The sequence below is a fragment of the Arachis ipaensis genome, chromosome B10, assembly GCF_059453495.1.
Source record: "Arachis ipaensis isolate K30076 ecotype BB chromosome B10, ASM5945349v1, whole genome shotgun sequence".
In the NCBI taxonomy this organism is placed as follows: Eukaryota; Viridiplantae; Streptophyta; class Magnoliopsida; order Fabales; family Fabaceae; genus Arachis; species Arachis ipaensis.
Window position 1 is genome coordinate 10,275,008 of NC_142435.1, and position 15,001 is coordinate 10,290,008.

The 15,001-nt window shown below is 42.5% G+C and overlaps 2 protein-coding genes across 2 annotated transcripts; both read left to right on the forward strand.

The window, feature by feature from the left end:
- The first annotated feature begins 3,807 nt into the window (after positions 1-3,807).
- LOC107622551 (uncharacterized) lies at positions 3,808-7,737 on the forward strand. Its single transcript, XM_021113551.2, has 4 exons — positions 3,808-4,862; positions 5,128-5,266; positions 5,338-6,447; positions 7,049-7,737. Exons 1-4 carry the CDS (start codon positions 3,997-3,999, stop codon positions 7,397-7,399), a joined length of 2,466 nt encoding a protein of 821 aa, XP_020969210.2. The 5' UTR covers positions 3,808-3,996; the 3' UTR covers positions 7,400-7,737.
- A 1,007-nt stretch (positions 7,738-8,744) lies between these two features.
- Positions 8,745-11,054, forward strand: LOC107622552 (metacaspase-1-like). The gene is made up of 5 exons (XM_016324495.3): positions 8,745-9,178; positions 9,761-10,097; positions 10,169-10,289; positions 10,459-10,656; positions 10,739-11,054. Exons 1-5 carry the CDS (start codon positions 8,812-8,814, stop codon positions 10,796-10,798), a joined length of 1,083 nt encoding a protein of 360 aa, XP_016179981.1. The 5' UTR covers positions 8,745-8,811; the 3' UTR covers positions 10,799-11,054.
- The last annotated feature ends 3,947 nt before the right edge of the window (positions 11,055-15,001 follow it).

Sequence of the window (15,001 nt, forward strand, 5' to 3'; positions counted from 1 at the left end):
TGGCGAACGCGCATTTGAGTGGATTAAGCCTCATGCCGTGTTGTCGTAGGGACGAGAAAACGTCGTTAAGGTCACTCAGGAGATCGTCAGGTCGGGCGGTCTTTGCGAGTATGTCATCTACATAGACTTCCACTGTTTTGCCCAGGAGTTCACTGAATATCTTATTCATCAACCTTTGGTATGTGGCTCCTGCGTTTTTTAGGCCAAATGGCATTACCTTGTAATAATAGATGCCCCCTGGCGTTATGAACGCCGTTTTTTCCTCGTCGGGTCGGTGCATCGGTATCTGGTTGTACCCTGAGTAGGCATCCATGAAGCTCAGGTATCTGTATCCTGCCGCCGCGTCGACAAGCGCATCAATATTAGGTAGGGGGTAGCAGTCCTTGGGACAAGCCTTGTTGAGGTCAGAGTAGTCTACGCACATTCTCCACCTCCCGTTGTGTTTTTTAACCAGAACCACATTCGACAACCAAGTCAAGTAATCCAATTCCCGGATGAATCCCGCTTCTAAGAGGCTGGCCGTTTGCTTGGCTACCTTGTCTGCCCTTTCCTGCGACATTTTCCTCCTTCTCTGGGCCACCGGTTTGGCTCCTGCCTTTACGGCCAGGTGATGCGACATGAGCTGGGGGTCTATCCCTGGCATGTCGGCAGGCGTCCAGGCGAATAGGTCGGCGTTAGCCCTGATCATTTCCATCAAAGACTCCTTTATTTCGTGTGGGAGGTTTCTGTTTATGAATGTGAACTTATCGTGCTCCTCGCCGACTCTGAACTTTTCCAAATCTCCTTCTGGCTCTGGTCTGGGTTTGTCGTCTACCCTGGCGTCCAGGTCGGCCAGGAAAACCCCTGACGCCTCCTTGGATTTTTTCCTGAGAGAAAGGCTGGCATGGTCGCAAGCGACCGCCGTTTCCAAGTCGCCCCGGAGGGATCCCACGGATCCGTCATCGGTGATGAACTTCATCACCAGTAGTTTCGTGCTGATGGCTGCCCCCAGGTCGTTAATGGTCTTTCTCCCCAAGATGATGTTATAGGCCGTCGAATCTCGTAATATTACAAAGTCTGCCATGATTGTCCTTCGTCTTTGCCCTTGTCCCACAGAGGTCGGGAGTGTGATGATTCCGTCTGGCTTGATGAAGTGGTCTCCTAACCCTACCACACCGTGCTGGTGGGTTGTTAGGTCGGAATCTCTTAATCCCAGGGCATCGAAAACGTTTCGGAACATGATGTTTGAGTCTGCCCCCGTGTCTATCAGGATTCGTTTGATGAGGCCAGTTCCGATCCTAGCCGTGATGACCATGGGCGGACTTTCCGGCACTTCGTCAAACCATTGGTCCTCCGGGCCGAAAGAGATAGGTGGGAGACCCTTAAGACCTCTAACAGGTGGGGTGGAGACCGCTAAGACCTTGGCATCTTTCTTCTGCGCCGATTTCGACCTCGGGGCGGTATTCCTGGCCGTCACCACGTTTATCACCGTGAGACCGTGGTCGTCACCCTCCGGCTCCTGTCGTCGTCTTGTTGGTCGGGATCTGTCCTCGTTGTCGTTGTCCCGGTTGCGTCTCCTTGGTTCCCTTATGAGGTGGGAGAAGTCAGCGAGTTTGCCGTCCCTGATAGCTTGCTCGAGGGCATCCTTTAGGTCAAAGCAGTCTTGGGTCTTGTGCCCGTAACCCTTGTGGTACTCGCAGTAGAGGTTCTTGTTTCCTCCCGTCCTGTCCTTAAGCGGTCGGGGCCTCGACAGTATCCCCTTTTCTGCTATCTGTTGGTAAACTTCAGTGATCGATGCCGTGAGGGGGGTGTAGTTGGTGAACTTCCCGACTCGGGGGAACGGTTTGGATGGTTTACTCGGACCGCCGTCCTTGGCGTGTTCCTTTGGTCTTTCTCTGGTTTCGAAGTGACGGGGTTGGTTGTAGGCGGGCTGCCGTTTATTGGCAGCCACGACCCGGCTGACTTCCTCGTCATTAATGTATTCTTTGGCCACGCACTGGATCTCTTGCATCGTCCAGACGGGCTTCGTGGTGAGGTGTTTCCTGAAATCCTCATTCGACAGCCCGTTCGTTAAGCACAAACTTGCCACTGAGTCCGTCAGACCGTCAATTTCCAAGCACTCGTCGTTAAAACGGTCCAGGTACTTCCTGGTCGGCTCTCCGGGTCTCTGCGTCACCCCCAGCAAATTGATTGGGTGTTTGGCTTTGATAATCTTGGTTGTGAACTGAGCCAAGAAGGCGCGGCTGATGTCGGTAAATTGGGTCACCGAGCCTTGCGGGAGGTTGTTAAACCACCGTATTGCCGGGCCCGCTAAGGTGACCGGGAAAGCGCGACATCTGACCTCGTCTCCCACCCCTTCTAGGTTCATCCTGGCCTCGAAGGCCGTCAAGTGTTCCAGGGGGTCTTGTGTTCCGTCATACTTCATGTCTATCGGCTTGTCGAAATGTTTTGGTAATCGGACCTCGAGTACAGAGCGGTGGAAAAGGGTCGCTCCTATTATGACGGGTCCTCGGGCAGTTCTTCTCGACTCATTGTTCTCGCGGTGGGCTTCCTCGTTGCCTCTGTTCGACGCGCGCCGTCTTTCGTGTCGGGCGTAGATAATGGGGTCGCGACTTCTTCTTCTGGGGCGTATCCGTTCCCCAGTGCTCTCCGACTCCCATTGGGGGCTCGGCGTGCGCCTCGAGCGGCTTCTCGAACGGGAACGGGTGGGGCTCCGCTCTGGGGAGCGTCGGTCGCGCTCTCTTTCTGCTAGCCTGCGCTCTAAGTCCTGCATTCTGTGGCGTAGTTCTTGCATTATCCTGGCGTGGTTGTCACCCGTCCCCTCGAAGGGGCGTCTCTCGTGAGTCTGCGTCGCATCCCTCGGGGGGGACCGTTGCTGCTGCCGGGATTCCGTCGCGACGGCGCCTCCCCCGAGTATGGGAGGCGCTACCTCGGAACCAGTCCCGGTCTGGACCAGCACGAAATCCATGAACGTTCCCCACAGACGGCGCCAATGTTCGGTAAATCGGGTACCGGACGGTTCGGGTTAGGATCCTGAGGTCAACGCTTCGGATGGTGGAGAAGCTCGTCTGGTTGTGGTTTCCTGGTTCCGGGTGGGCGAGGTCCCGAGCACTTCTGATGGAGAAGGGGGGTGCCACCTGCAAAGACACTCCGACGCCCTTGTCAGAATATGTGCAGGCGGAGAGGGAATGATGTGTCAATGTGACGTACCTTGGGGGGAGAGCCAGTCTCCCCTTATATACATGTCAGTTGTGGGCCCTTCCAGTGGGCAGGCCCATATTCTCAAAGGTGTTGTCCCACGGCTGTGTGCAAGCCGTACGGGACGCGTGTCCGGGTCGGGCGGAGGGTGCACCATTGGGCCGGCGGGAACTCGGGTCGGGTTGACCCGTGTGAGTTTTGGGCCAGGCCGTAACATTAATAAAGTTTAAATATTAAAGCATGTATATATATAACATTTTTTTGAATAATTATTAAATAATATTACTAAAATAATAATTATTTTATCGTAAAATTAATGCTTGTTCAAAAGGAACTTATTCATGGCATATGCTAGTCTATCACAATCGTTAGCTCTTCCCAATATAAGCTGGTTGAAGCTGCACATTGTTATAGGACTAGACTGTAATTTTATCTTTCACTTTATGGGTGAAAGAAAGAATTAGTTGCAGCTTCACCATGCTCTCTAGACAAAATATTTCACATACAAAATTTTCACTTTCATCTTATCCTTCTATATAATTTTATTATAAATCTTAATGGTCGAAACGATGGGAACAAAAATATTCTAATAAAGTACGGTGGTATACGTGAACAGCTTCCTATCCTTTTTCCATACTTGTGTTAACATAATTCTAACATGATCCATTAAACGTGGTTTGGATGAAAATTTAAGACCAACCAAAATTAAATAAGACAGCTACAGCTAGTCAAACTTCCAAGTTCGAAGTCAAATCTTCACTCTTCAGCCTCGCTCAGCTAACAAAACAAAAGCGGATCTCATCGCCGCCGTGCCGTAAAATGGCCACCGCCACTGCAGCTACCTCGCAGCTGCCGGCGCCGCCACCGCAGCAGCAATTTCTCAACTTAGAATCCCTGGCTCGGATAGACACTACAACTCTCTCACAGTCGGAGCTCCATGCCCTGTCTCTCTCCTCCCTCTCCGCCTTCGATCTCCACTCCACTCGTCGCCACCTCGTTACTCCCAAAATCGATCCGTCTCTCTTCAACGAGAGCGCCGGATCTCGCCGCCAGACATACTCCCGTCCTCGCCGCCCCGAGTCCTCTCCCACCGGCCGCCGACGCCGTGTTGCCGGCCTCCTCCCCGCCGCTAAGCTACCTTCTCTCCCTTCCGATGACCTTGGAAATGCCGAGAACCGTGTAATAATCGATTATCTGAAACAGTTTATCAGGGAAGATCCCAAATTCGACCAAGTCGTGTTCGCTCCGCCTTCATCCGCTTCCGCGCTGGTCGCCTACCACGGAGGTGGTGCTGGCGAAGGGAGAGGAGAGCTCGCTATGGTGAAATTCGGAGAGAGGAAAAGGAAGAGAGGGCGGAAGCCGAAGGTGAAGGTGAACTTGGAGGAATCCTACAGCGGGATGGAGATTGTGAACAAGAACGGAGTGGTGATCAATCTGATGGATCTAGCGAAGGCGGAGGATCCTTTTGCGGAGGAGCTGAGGAGGCGGACTGACGGACTGCAGGGAGAGGAGGAGCTGTTAGGGTTTCTGAGGGATTTAGAGGGACAGTGGGGAAGCAGGAGGAGGAAGAGGAGGATTGTGGACGCTGCCAATTTCGGTGACGCATTGCCGCTTGGTTGGAAGCTTATTCTCGGGTTGAAGAGAAAGGATGGTCGCGCATGGATCTATTGTCGCAGATACATAAGGTTCAATACAATGAAGTTAATCCTTTTCATACATGTTAATTTTCATTTGCAATTTGAATTTTCTGTTATAAGCTTGCGAAATTCTTGACATAGTTAAGAGTTAAGACACACCTAACTTTGTTCTTTGCTATAAAATTGAAAATTAGTTATGTCCTTTGGTATGCATAATTTGCGATTTGTTGATGCTAAGAAATTTTCTATGTTCAGTACTGTTAAATTTCTAGGGCTTATGTTTACTATTTTTTTCTTCTGTGATGTTCTCCAGCCCTAGTGGACAGCAATTTATGTCTTGTAGAGAAGTTGCTTCCTATTTGCAGTCTCTTATTGGCCATAGTGATGCACCGTTGCAAATCGGTCATAGGAGTGAGAATTTGCCGCAGGAACAAAGAGCAATCACTGAACACGTAAGTAATCCATGCTGCAGCTGTTGATCTATTATGATTTTATGACGTGTGATTTATCCATTATAATGCAGTCTGCAGGTGTTGCCCATGAGGATCAACGTGAATGGCAGATTGTTGTAGCTAACTCAGATGTACCTAGTTTTTCTGTTTCTAATGAACGTGGGATGGAATTGGCCTTGTTGGGTTTGGAAAATCTTGCAGACGTGGAAATACATGACCTATTTGAATGTCACAAATGCAATGTGACCTTTGACGAGAAGGATTCATACTTGCAGCACTTATTGTCATTTCACCAGAGAACAACAAGACGATATCGGCTTGGATCTTCTCTTGGAGATGGAGTTATAATTAAAGATGGAAAGTTTGAGTGCCAGTTCTGTCACAAGGTGTTTTCAGAAAGGCGTCGCTACAGTTCTCATGTGGGGATCCATGTTAGGAGTAATGTGAGGCAGGCTGAAGATTCGTCAGGTCTGGAAAATGTTCAACGGACAGACAAGTCTCCTGTGAGGGAGGACATGCTGCTTTCAAGAATCTCCAGGATGGATGCCCTTATTGAAATTGCTCAGAGCTCTATCATGGAGGATTGTGACATGGAGCCTGCTTCGAAAGTTGCTGCTTGTAGCTTGGATCAAGATATAAACTTTGAGTCAGAACAGCAAATGGAAGATAGCTTAAATGGAACAAATGTTGTTCAAGTTTTAAATCAGCAGGATAGTCCAGAGTTACACATGGATGTGGAAGAAGAGGAAACTGATGATGATAGCCAAGTTATTGATGCAAAGATGGTTACTTGTCTAGATCACACGGGTTTGTTATGTGTAAATGAGAAAAATGGTAATCCATCTGTTGAAGTGTTTGATAAGTCTGGGATTGATATGGGAGGAGCTTCTCAAGACCCTTTGCTTATTTTATCTTGCAAGGACAAAATATCAGATTCTGGGGAGAATGAAAATTTTTGTTGCTCTAATATCAAAGAAAAGTTTAAGTTTAATGAAGATAACAATAATAAGAATGAATTGGAAATTGGTTCAGATGGTTGCAAGGATGTTCCTGTTAGGACCAATGTTCAAGAGATGCTAATGCCAGCTTCTGAAGAAAATGTGATCGACTCTAGGGTTTCTAAATCTCCTATATCCCAAATGCAATCTTTGTATTGCTCTCCTGCTTTCAGCTCTGATAAGGTATAAGGCATAACCTGTGGGATGCCTTTTCTGTAGGGGATCTTATATGTTGAAAAACTAAGGAGTACCCTATTAGATCAAGGTCACCCTAGAAAGTGATTGATTTGAGGTCTTTCATATGACATGCATGCATGGCATGTGGGATATTATTGTTAGCTCCAGCTGTTTTTCTCTATTGAGGTTTATTTTGTATTGAACCATTGTATTTCATATACAGCTTTTGAGTATAGCTTTTCTGGATCCATAACCATTGGTTTTTTTGGCCAAACATGGTACATAGTCCTCTGGAGATTTAGCATGCAGGCCTTTTGTAGTGGACAAGGAATAATACACTTCCTTTGTTTTTTCCTGGTTGATTAACAAGTCCATTGTTTGTGATTCTATTGGATCATTTGGATGTCCCAGGAATAGAAATTCTTTACTGATTGGGCAGATATGCTTGCATGATGTCTTCTTGCCCTTTACTAGCTAGCATATGTTTCCAGCTCCTTGTGTGTCTTGGAGTAGCTACCATGTGCACCCCTGCTATGACATGTCTCACCCTAGTCAGTAGTGCTGATGTGTAACCTTGAAAATTATTGTTTCCATTGCTTCTTGACAGGTAGGAAAACAATCTTGTACTGAAGATCATGAGTATAAAAATGTGGAGCGGTTCCAGGAATTGGATGAAATCAGTACTACTGAGCATGATGCTACAAGTATTCAAGATTCCTTTTCACTGCCTGATGTGCAAACTGATATGGTAAACAAAACAGTGATGGAAACAACATATCCCTCCTCAGTTCAGGTTGAATCACAAGAAGTTATGCAGCTTACAACTGTGTGTGTTTGGTGTGGAATAGAGTTCAACCATGATGCCCTTAATTCTGAAATACAACCTGATTCTGTTGGATTCATGTGTCCAGCTTGTAAGGCGAAAATCTCTGGTCAAATTAATGTGTTGGACAGTTGATCACCAAATGGTAACCATATTAGACTGGTAATTACTGATTCACAGTTGCGGTAATGGCTGCAGTTGTAGGGAAGTGTATTTAATTTCCTGTTAACTTCAAACTAGTAGCCTCTTAGTTTGGAAGCTATGATCCATGAGAGATCAGTAGAAGATGACCCAGAAGAAACTTTTCAACATTTGGTGCCGATGGTATCGTTAATTGTGGCAATGATCAATTTATCCCTGTTTGTAATCACACATGGTCCTGTATATATCTCTATATATATACTCGGGAACTGATGATACTCTGTCGTAAACTTGTAATATTTTCTGCTGCAGTCTATGTTATGTTTAGTACAGTACTAAGGCCTGTGAATTTGAACTTCCTAACATAGCTAATCACTAGGTGTATCCGATAATTACACCCGGTGAAACATCACTGAGGTAATGAAACCAACCATAATTGTATAATACCGTAGGAGGAAAAACTAATGTAGAATTTACGTCTTTTGGGCAGCTATTAAAAAAGAAGACTATGGAATCCGTTTCTTGATTATTTATTGCGAGAATAATAAACAGAAGCATAGTCATAGACACGTGGGATGCATTATTAGTAGCACGTTTTCTGGGTTGAAACTGAAGCTACTCGATTCTTCGTTGATCAAATACAAGGTATAGGGAAAGGAACGAACTAACAATGTGTGTTTGTGAAATGAACCACGGTTTTCCTTCAACTATGAATGAAGAGACAAAACTACTCTTCAAAGCATGTACGGTCCACTACAATGTGAGAGAGCTTGTAGTCAATTTGTTAGAACTTCATGAAAAGACTATGATAATCGTTACGTCCCAGAAAAGTTCTCTAAGTCCATGTACAGGGTTGGTAATGATGTATCTCTCTCTACACAAAGAATTCCTTGTTCTAATATGAATGCTATTTGAAATTAAACTGGTGAATTGGGCTGTAGCAATGTTTCCCTTCTTAGTCATCATTATAAAATGAAAACTTAATAAGTGTGCATGGATTATTCTGCTCAAACAGCACAATTTGAAAGTAGGCTTCTTTTCCTGTGGTGCAAATCCATTGAACCCTCCCAATGGATTTTTCATTTTGGGCCATCCATTGTCACAAAGACTTTGATCAAACAGGAAAAGATATATCCTATGTATTTACTTATCATTGTGCAAAGGAAAGTCCACGCAAGCAATTAGACTTGATTCTCTCTTCAAATTATATTCATATTGATGTGTTGATACATTCGCATTCCACTGGAGAAAAAAATGGCAAGCAGAATCTGATTCTAGATATGTCTCATCCCAACCGAAAGGAATAGAATATTACAATACAATATATACAACAACAAACTGAATTTAATTTAATAATGTTTTCCTTCTCAAGTTCTTAACATTGTTCAAAGCTCAAAATCATCATCATGTTGGCATGTAGAAGAGAAAGATGCATGCAATGTGGAAGGCCTGTGTTGGTGCCAGTGCAAGCCTATTATGTTTCCGTTCTGTGTTATGGCTGCCAAGACTATTCACAACCACAACCTAACTACCCTTTACCAAATAGAACTTCTCCCTACATCGATTTGGCTCCTGGCTTTCCGAGGCCTTGCCCGCCCCGGCCACCGCCACCTCCTGCTTCTCCATATGGTAAGAAGAGGGCTGTGTTGTTTGGTATTAGCTATGGTAAGCGAGTTAACAAGATCAAAGGTGCTGTGAATGATGCTCACTGCATGAAGTACTTTCTCATTGACAAGTTGGGTTTCCCTACCGATTCCATTCGCTTGCTCACAGGTACCTAATTATATATGAGGAGTGTTAGGGGCAGCAGAATTTGTGATGTGTAGCCATTAATTAGCCATCATCAATATTTTTAATGGAATGAGATGACATCTAATGATGTAGAATTACTTATTTTTTTTATGGTTAAGCGCTACCCAAATTTCAATAAAACTGCTGCCTCCTAGACTTTCTCAATTTTATATATATATATTATAGACTAGATAAATGCACCTTAGACATGTCAAATGTTTCATATCTTAAAAAGCTGTTATTCTTGTTAGTTTGTTATAATTTACATGTTTCATTGTTATGTCCTATGGTTTGATGATTATAGTTCAAATTAGGCAATGAAATAAGGCCTATATTTCACTTGCTGAAATCAAATAGAAAGGGGTGGGTCCCACTTTAACCAACTCACATTTTGGCCACTTGGGCACAATTTCTGTAGGGACTTGAGAATTCCTCAATTAACAATTGAGCCTAATTTTAAAGTTGAAGCTTGAGTAAGTTTAACTTAAGTAGTTATTAAGGAATGATCTCGTTTATTTGGTGGCTTCTATGTTTATAATACTAAGAAATGTTGTGCATGTGGAGATGATCCGGAGGAGAGAAACCCACTAAGGATCCCAACAAAGCACAACATGAGAATGGCGATGAGGTGGTTGGTAGAAGGTTGCCGGCCAGGGGATTCATTGCTGTTCTACTACTCCGGTCACGGATCCAGAGAAGTGGACCATGACATGGATGAGCTTGATGGCTACGACGAAGCAATCTGCCCTGTTGATTATGAGCATGAGGGCAAGATAATTGATGATGAGATCAACGCAACCATCGTCCGCCCTCTGCCACGTGGCGCCAAGCTCCACGCCCTTGTTGATACATGCTTTAGCGGCACTGTTCTTGATTTACCCTTCATGTGCAGAATGAACCGGTTAGTTAGTTAGTTACACTTTTACATCAGCAAAAAAAAAAAAAGTTGATTAATTTGTATTATTTAAACAGAAAAGGTTATTATGGATGGGAAGATCACAGAACCCGGAGAGGTGCATTCAAAGGCACAAATGGAGGAGTAGCTGTTTGCATTTCAGCTTGTGATGATGATGGAAGTGCGGCAGATACATCGGTTAGTCATGAAACCACTTTTTTTTCAAAAACTGTAATTTTTTTTTTATGAGTCTGATACCAAATTATAAAACGAATTCTTTCCAAAATTAAGCTGATAAGAAAAGGAACATGAATGACTATATTTCTAACAAAACAAAAAGCCTGAGGATTATGTTTTGGTTGATTAGGCATTTAGCGGCATGGAAAGTGCAGGAGCTTTGACTTACAATTTCATTCAAGCCATGCAAGGTGAAGCTAAAATGACTTATGGGCGCTTGCTGAATGCCATGAGGTCCACAATCCGCAATGCTAAGGAAGGACATTTTGGTCATCAAGCTGAAGAGTATGGCTATGGCAGAATGGACTCTCGCCTGCACTATGCTCATGTAATTTTCCTCTTAGCTTGTTCATAAGTATAACAACATGAAACTTGATCCTAATTTTGAAATGCCTTATGCATGCATGCAGGAGCCACAATTATCGTCATCTCACATGTTTGAAATCTATTCAAAGCCCATTTTACTGTGACAAAAGAAACAGGGCAACTACTATATTATTACCATAACCGAAATAACCGTTGCCTCACTGTGTTAGCTAACCAATAAGCTAGCAAGTTTTTTATGATGAAGTTTCTAATGCAGTTGTAATTTAAGCAAAACCCTTATATATATAGTACGGTCTGTGGTGGCTAAGTGTTGTCCGTAGCTATGGTGGCTAAAATGTTTCATGTAGGAACGACATGTGTGACCTTTGAATCTATGGAAATAGTGTTTGACTATGCTAATGACATGTAACTCGACTAATGAAGAGCCGTAAATCATTTGGTACACAAAATTAGATTAAGTAAAGTGCAAAAATTTCATAATGCAATTGGGTGGAAAATTTGGTAACGGCCTTTGAAAAAAATTGAAAGATCTCCAAACCATGTGTTGAAAGCTTAGTTCTGTGTTGAGGGAATGAAGAACTAGGGTTCGAGCTGTGACGGGTGTCTACTATTAGAAGGGTGGGTTCTGCAAGCCGCCGCAAGCAGTGAATCGTTGGAATTCAGCGAGGAAAAGAGCGTTTGTCGTGGCCGGTGGGGCTCTACACGGAGCGTGTGCGTGCAGCGCGTCAGTGAGGGCAAGAAGTGAATCGTTGGGATTCGGTGAGGAGAATTGGAGATACTATAAGTAAAACGTTGAGTATAGTTGAATTTAGCGTCGATCGTTAATGGTGAGTTTGTCGTCGAATTTACCGTAAGATTTGGCTATAAACTCGTAACTGTCAAATATTATTGTTGAAATTGATGTTCTGACAATAATATTTGACGGAAAAAAAATTATGGTACTCCCACTACTGTCAAATTTACTGGCGGATAAATCCAATGATAATATTATTTAGTAAAACATTGCATTTTGGACATGCGGAATCGACGGTGACCGTGCTCTAGATGATAGCGCGAACTTTTGTCTCTCCCATTTTGAATTTTCCCTTCTCTTTTTTCATCACCACCCTCTCTCTCATTATTGTCTCCACCTTCGCTGCTGGTTCTCTGCCGCCTCCCGTTGCCTCCGCCGCCGCTCCACTGTTCTCAGCGAGCCAAAACTTCTGCTGCCGGCTGCGCTCAACGTGGATTTGGGGAAGCAGAACCTCCACTGCAATCCAAGCCTCCACCACCGCAACGTTCGTCACTCTCCCCACCGAGGCGCACTCCAGTGAGCCATTTCACCGCCGCAACTTCCACCGTTGCTCCACTCTTCTTACTCTGAGGTTGGTTTTGAGATTTTGTTAATTTCCAATTTAATCTTCTCTATTTTAAATTTATTATGGTTTAATTAGATTTTAATTTTTCGTTAGTAATTTGGTTTAGTTAAACTACTTTTTGTTGTTAGGTTGATTTAGAGTAAAATTAGAAATTTTTTTATTAAGATTTCTCTTGGTTCATAGATAATTAAGCATGCTATTGTGATTTTTGGATTTGTAATTTGAATTTGTTTAGAGTTTATAATTTAGTTTGATTAATTTAGATTAGATTCAATACATTACGTTTTGAATTGTTGAAGTGTTTGGAATTCATTAATTTTATTATTTCCTGCGTTAATGACTATTTTGTTGAGAAATTGTTGCTGAGATTGTTTGCTAATTGTTTTTAGTTTAATTTAATTTAGGTTTGGTTAGAATTTCAATTTCAATTTTCAATCAGTTTCAAAGTTAGTTTAGGATTAGTTTTCTAATCTTAATGGATTTAGGTTGATTAAGTTAAATTAGATTCAATACATTAGGTCTTGAATTGTTGAAGTGTTTGGAATTATCTAATTGTGTTAATTGCTGCGTTGATGACTGTTTTGCTAAAAAATTGTTGTTGAGATTGTTTGATAATTGTTTAATTTTAGTTCTATTTAGTTTAAGTTTGATTAAAATTTCACTTTCAATTTTGAATCAGTTCAGTGTTAGTTTTCTAATCTTAATAGATTTGGGTTGATTAAGTTAGGTTAAATTAAATACATTAGGTCTTGAATTGTTGAAGTGTTTGAAATTGTCTAACTGTGTTAATTGTGCGTTGATGATTGTTATTTGCAGACATGTCGACAGGCAGAGATGCTGCGGATCAAGTTGCTGGTCGTGGTCATAGACGTAGTTGGGTGTTTTACTCAAATTTTTGTTCCATTGTTAACAACAAATAAATCAACAATTTTCGAGTTTTGTTTCACAATCTTAATTCAAGGAGCGGAAACGACTCCTTTTATGGGTGTCTCAAAGTCTCAATTGTAGTTTCGAAAGTAAGATTAAAGATAAAAAGGAAAACATACAAGGTGTCGGAGGCAAAGTAAAATGCAGAAATTAAAAGAAATAGGAAATTAAAAAGAAGATAAAGGAAGAAACATGAACGTAACAGAGAAAAAGACGTAAAAGTAAAGAAATTTTATTAATAAAAACTGGAAAAAAGCAAAGTACAAGTGTTTGAGTTTAGAGGAATTACTTAAGATTCCCAATTTTACTCTGTGATGCCAAGGGGCTGAGAGCGTTTTGGGTCTCTAAGTGTTTTCCAAGAAGAACTGAACTCATTATAACGTGTTCCTAAAGCTCTATTTATAGACTAGCCTAATCTCAATGGGCAGTTACTCTTTGTACACCACTTGCAGGAAATTTGAATTTCTTGTAGCTGTTCCCGCACTTCTTGCTTGCTGTTAATTTCAAAATTTAAATAAATAACCAACTATCAAATGATCTAACTTAATTTAAAATAGATATAAATATTATATATAGGAATATTACCAAACAACTAATTATTTCTTTTTATAATTTTCCTATAAAAATTATATTTTGTCTAACATTGGGGTAGAGAGAAGATTTCTTCGGGTACCCCCGGAACTTCTGGATCCTCTCCCTCTACTCCGACCACGCCGGTGACGCCACAGGTTACGGGTTTAGCGGAGCAGGCATTCATCATGGTCCTTAACCCCAACTACGTGCCTCTGTCCATCGCCGCCTCCGATCGCTCAGCAGCTTGCATCCATGGTGACGCCAACTCGAGCAACAAATGTCGCGGCCTCGGAGTCCAGTCACAGAAGTGAGGTGGCAGATGTTTCCCCTCTATCACCTGCCCATACAGTACCAGGGAGGAAGCAAAAAAAAAAAAAAAAAACGTTAAGTTAATATTCCAGCGGAGATGAAGACCATCAGACATCGATTCTGAGGATTCAAGACACAATACAAGAGAGAGATGGAGTCATCTGGTTGCAACACGACTTGGGAAACCTTTTTGATGAGCAGCCCTACTAATGTACGATAAAGACTATGAAGCGCTGGAAGAAGACTTCAGGTCTCTCTGGTATGACTCTTGGCTGCCTATAGGTTCTATAGTGAAAAGTTATGTATGGTGAGCAGATCATGGGGGAGTCTTTTGTTCCCCAAAATAAATGTAAAAGTTGCGCCCAAATGAGTGAGTTCAAGGTAGTCATAACCCTTCCTTTATAACCTGAAGTCAGTCCGGCGAAGCTAGCTAATAAGGAAGAAGCCCTCTTCTAAGTCCCTGCCTGTAAGCCTTCTTTCTTCCTTACTCTAACAAGTAAGCAAGTCAACTACCTTCTGTCTTCTTTTCACCACACGGTTGCGCATTTGGCCAGATAACGACATAGGATAAGTAACACGTTCAATGCTCATGTATTTTTTATTTATAGTTATCGCTGAAAGTGCCTGAGTTGTTTCTAGTTTAGTTAATTTAAGTGTTAATTGTTATTTATTGTTTTTTAGTTTTCATGATTATGATTTCTGTTATTGCTGAAAGTTCCTGAAACCTGATTTCTGTTTTGTAGATTTAGGTTGATTTGGATTGCTGATTATTATTTTCTAGTTTTCATAATTATGATTCCTCATTCCTGTTTTCTAGATTTAATGATTAGGGTTGATTCTTATTTGTGGGTTGTTGTTAGATTTTTGTCGAACTCGAACGCGTGTACTCAGGAGATGTCATCAAGTTGATCTACGACCAGTCCTGGCCCAGCTACACGAAGATCCCCGCTGAGACCAGGCAACGCTGGTTTGAGAAATGAGCGGTAATTAGTTTCATTGTTTCTATTTTAAACCTTTTTAGGTAGTTTATATCATCTATCTTGTTTACTTAAATTTAAAATTTCTTTGTTGTAGCTGCACTTCATTTGGTGTACTTGATTTTTATTTAATTTGCACATTGTATTATTTATGAATTATCAACTAATCGTGTGAAAAAATTTAAATTTAAAATTAAAATTA

Bases quoted from the DNA above. Each gene is read 5' to 3' on its own strand.
- LOC107622551 (XM_021113551.2), top strand. From the start codon at position 3,997: ATGGCCACCGCCACTGCAGCTACCTCGCAGCTGCCGGCGCCGCCACCG. The intron at 4,863-5,127 runs GTTCAATACAAT...GATGTTCTCCAG, and splicing joins TATTGTCGCAGATACATAAG to CCCTAGTGGACAGCAATTTA. The intron at 6,448-7,048 runs GTATAAGGCATA...GCTTCTTGACAG, and splicing joins CTGCTTTCAGCTCTGATAAG to GTAGGAAAACAATCTTGTAC.
- LOC107622552 (XM_016324495.3), top strand. From the start codon at position 8,812: ATGTTGGCATGTAGAAGAGAAAGATGCATGCAATGTGGAAGGCCTGTG. The intron at 10,098-10,168 runs GTTAGTTAGTTA...TTATTTAAACAG, and splicing joins TTCATGTGCAGAATGAACCG to AAAAGGTTATTATGGATGGG. The intron at 10,657-10,738 runs GTAATTTTCCTC...GCATGCATGCAG, and splicing joins CTCGCCTGCACTATGCTCAT to GAGCCACAATTATCGTCATC.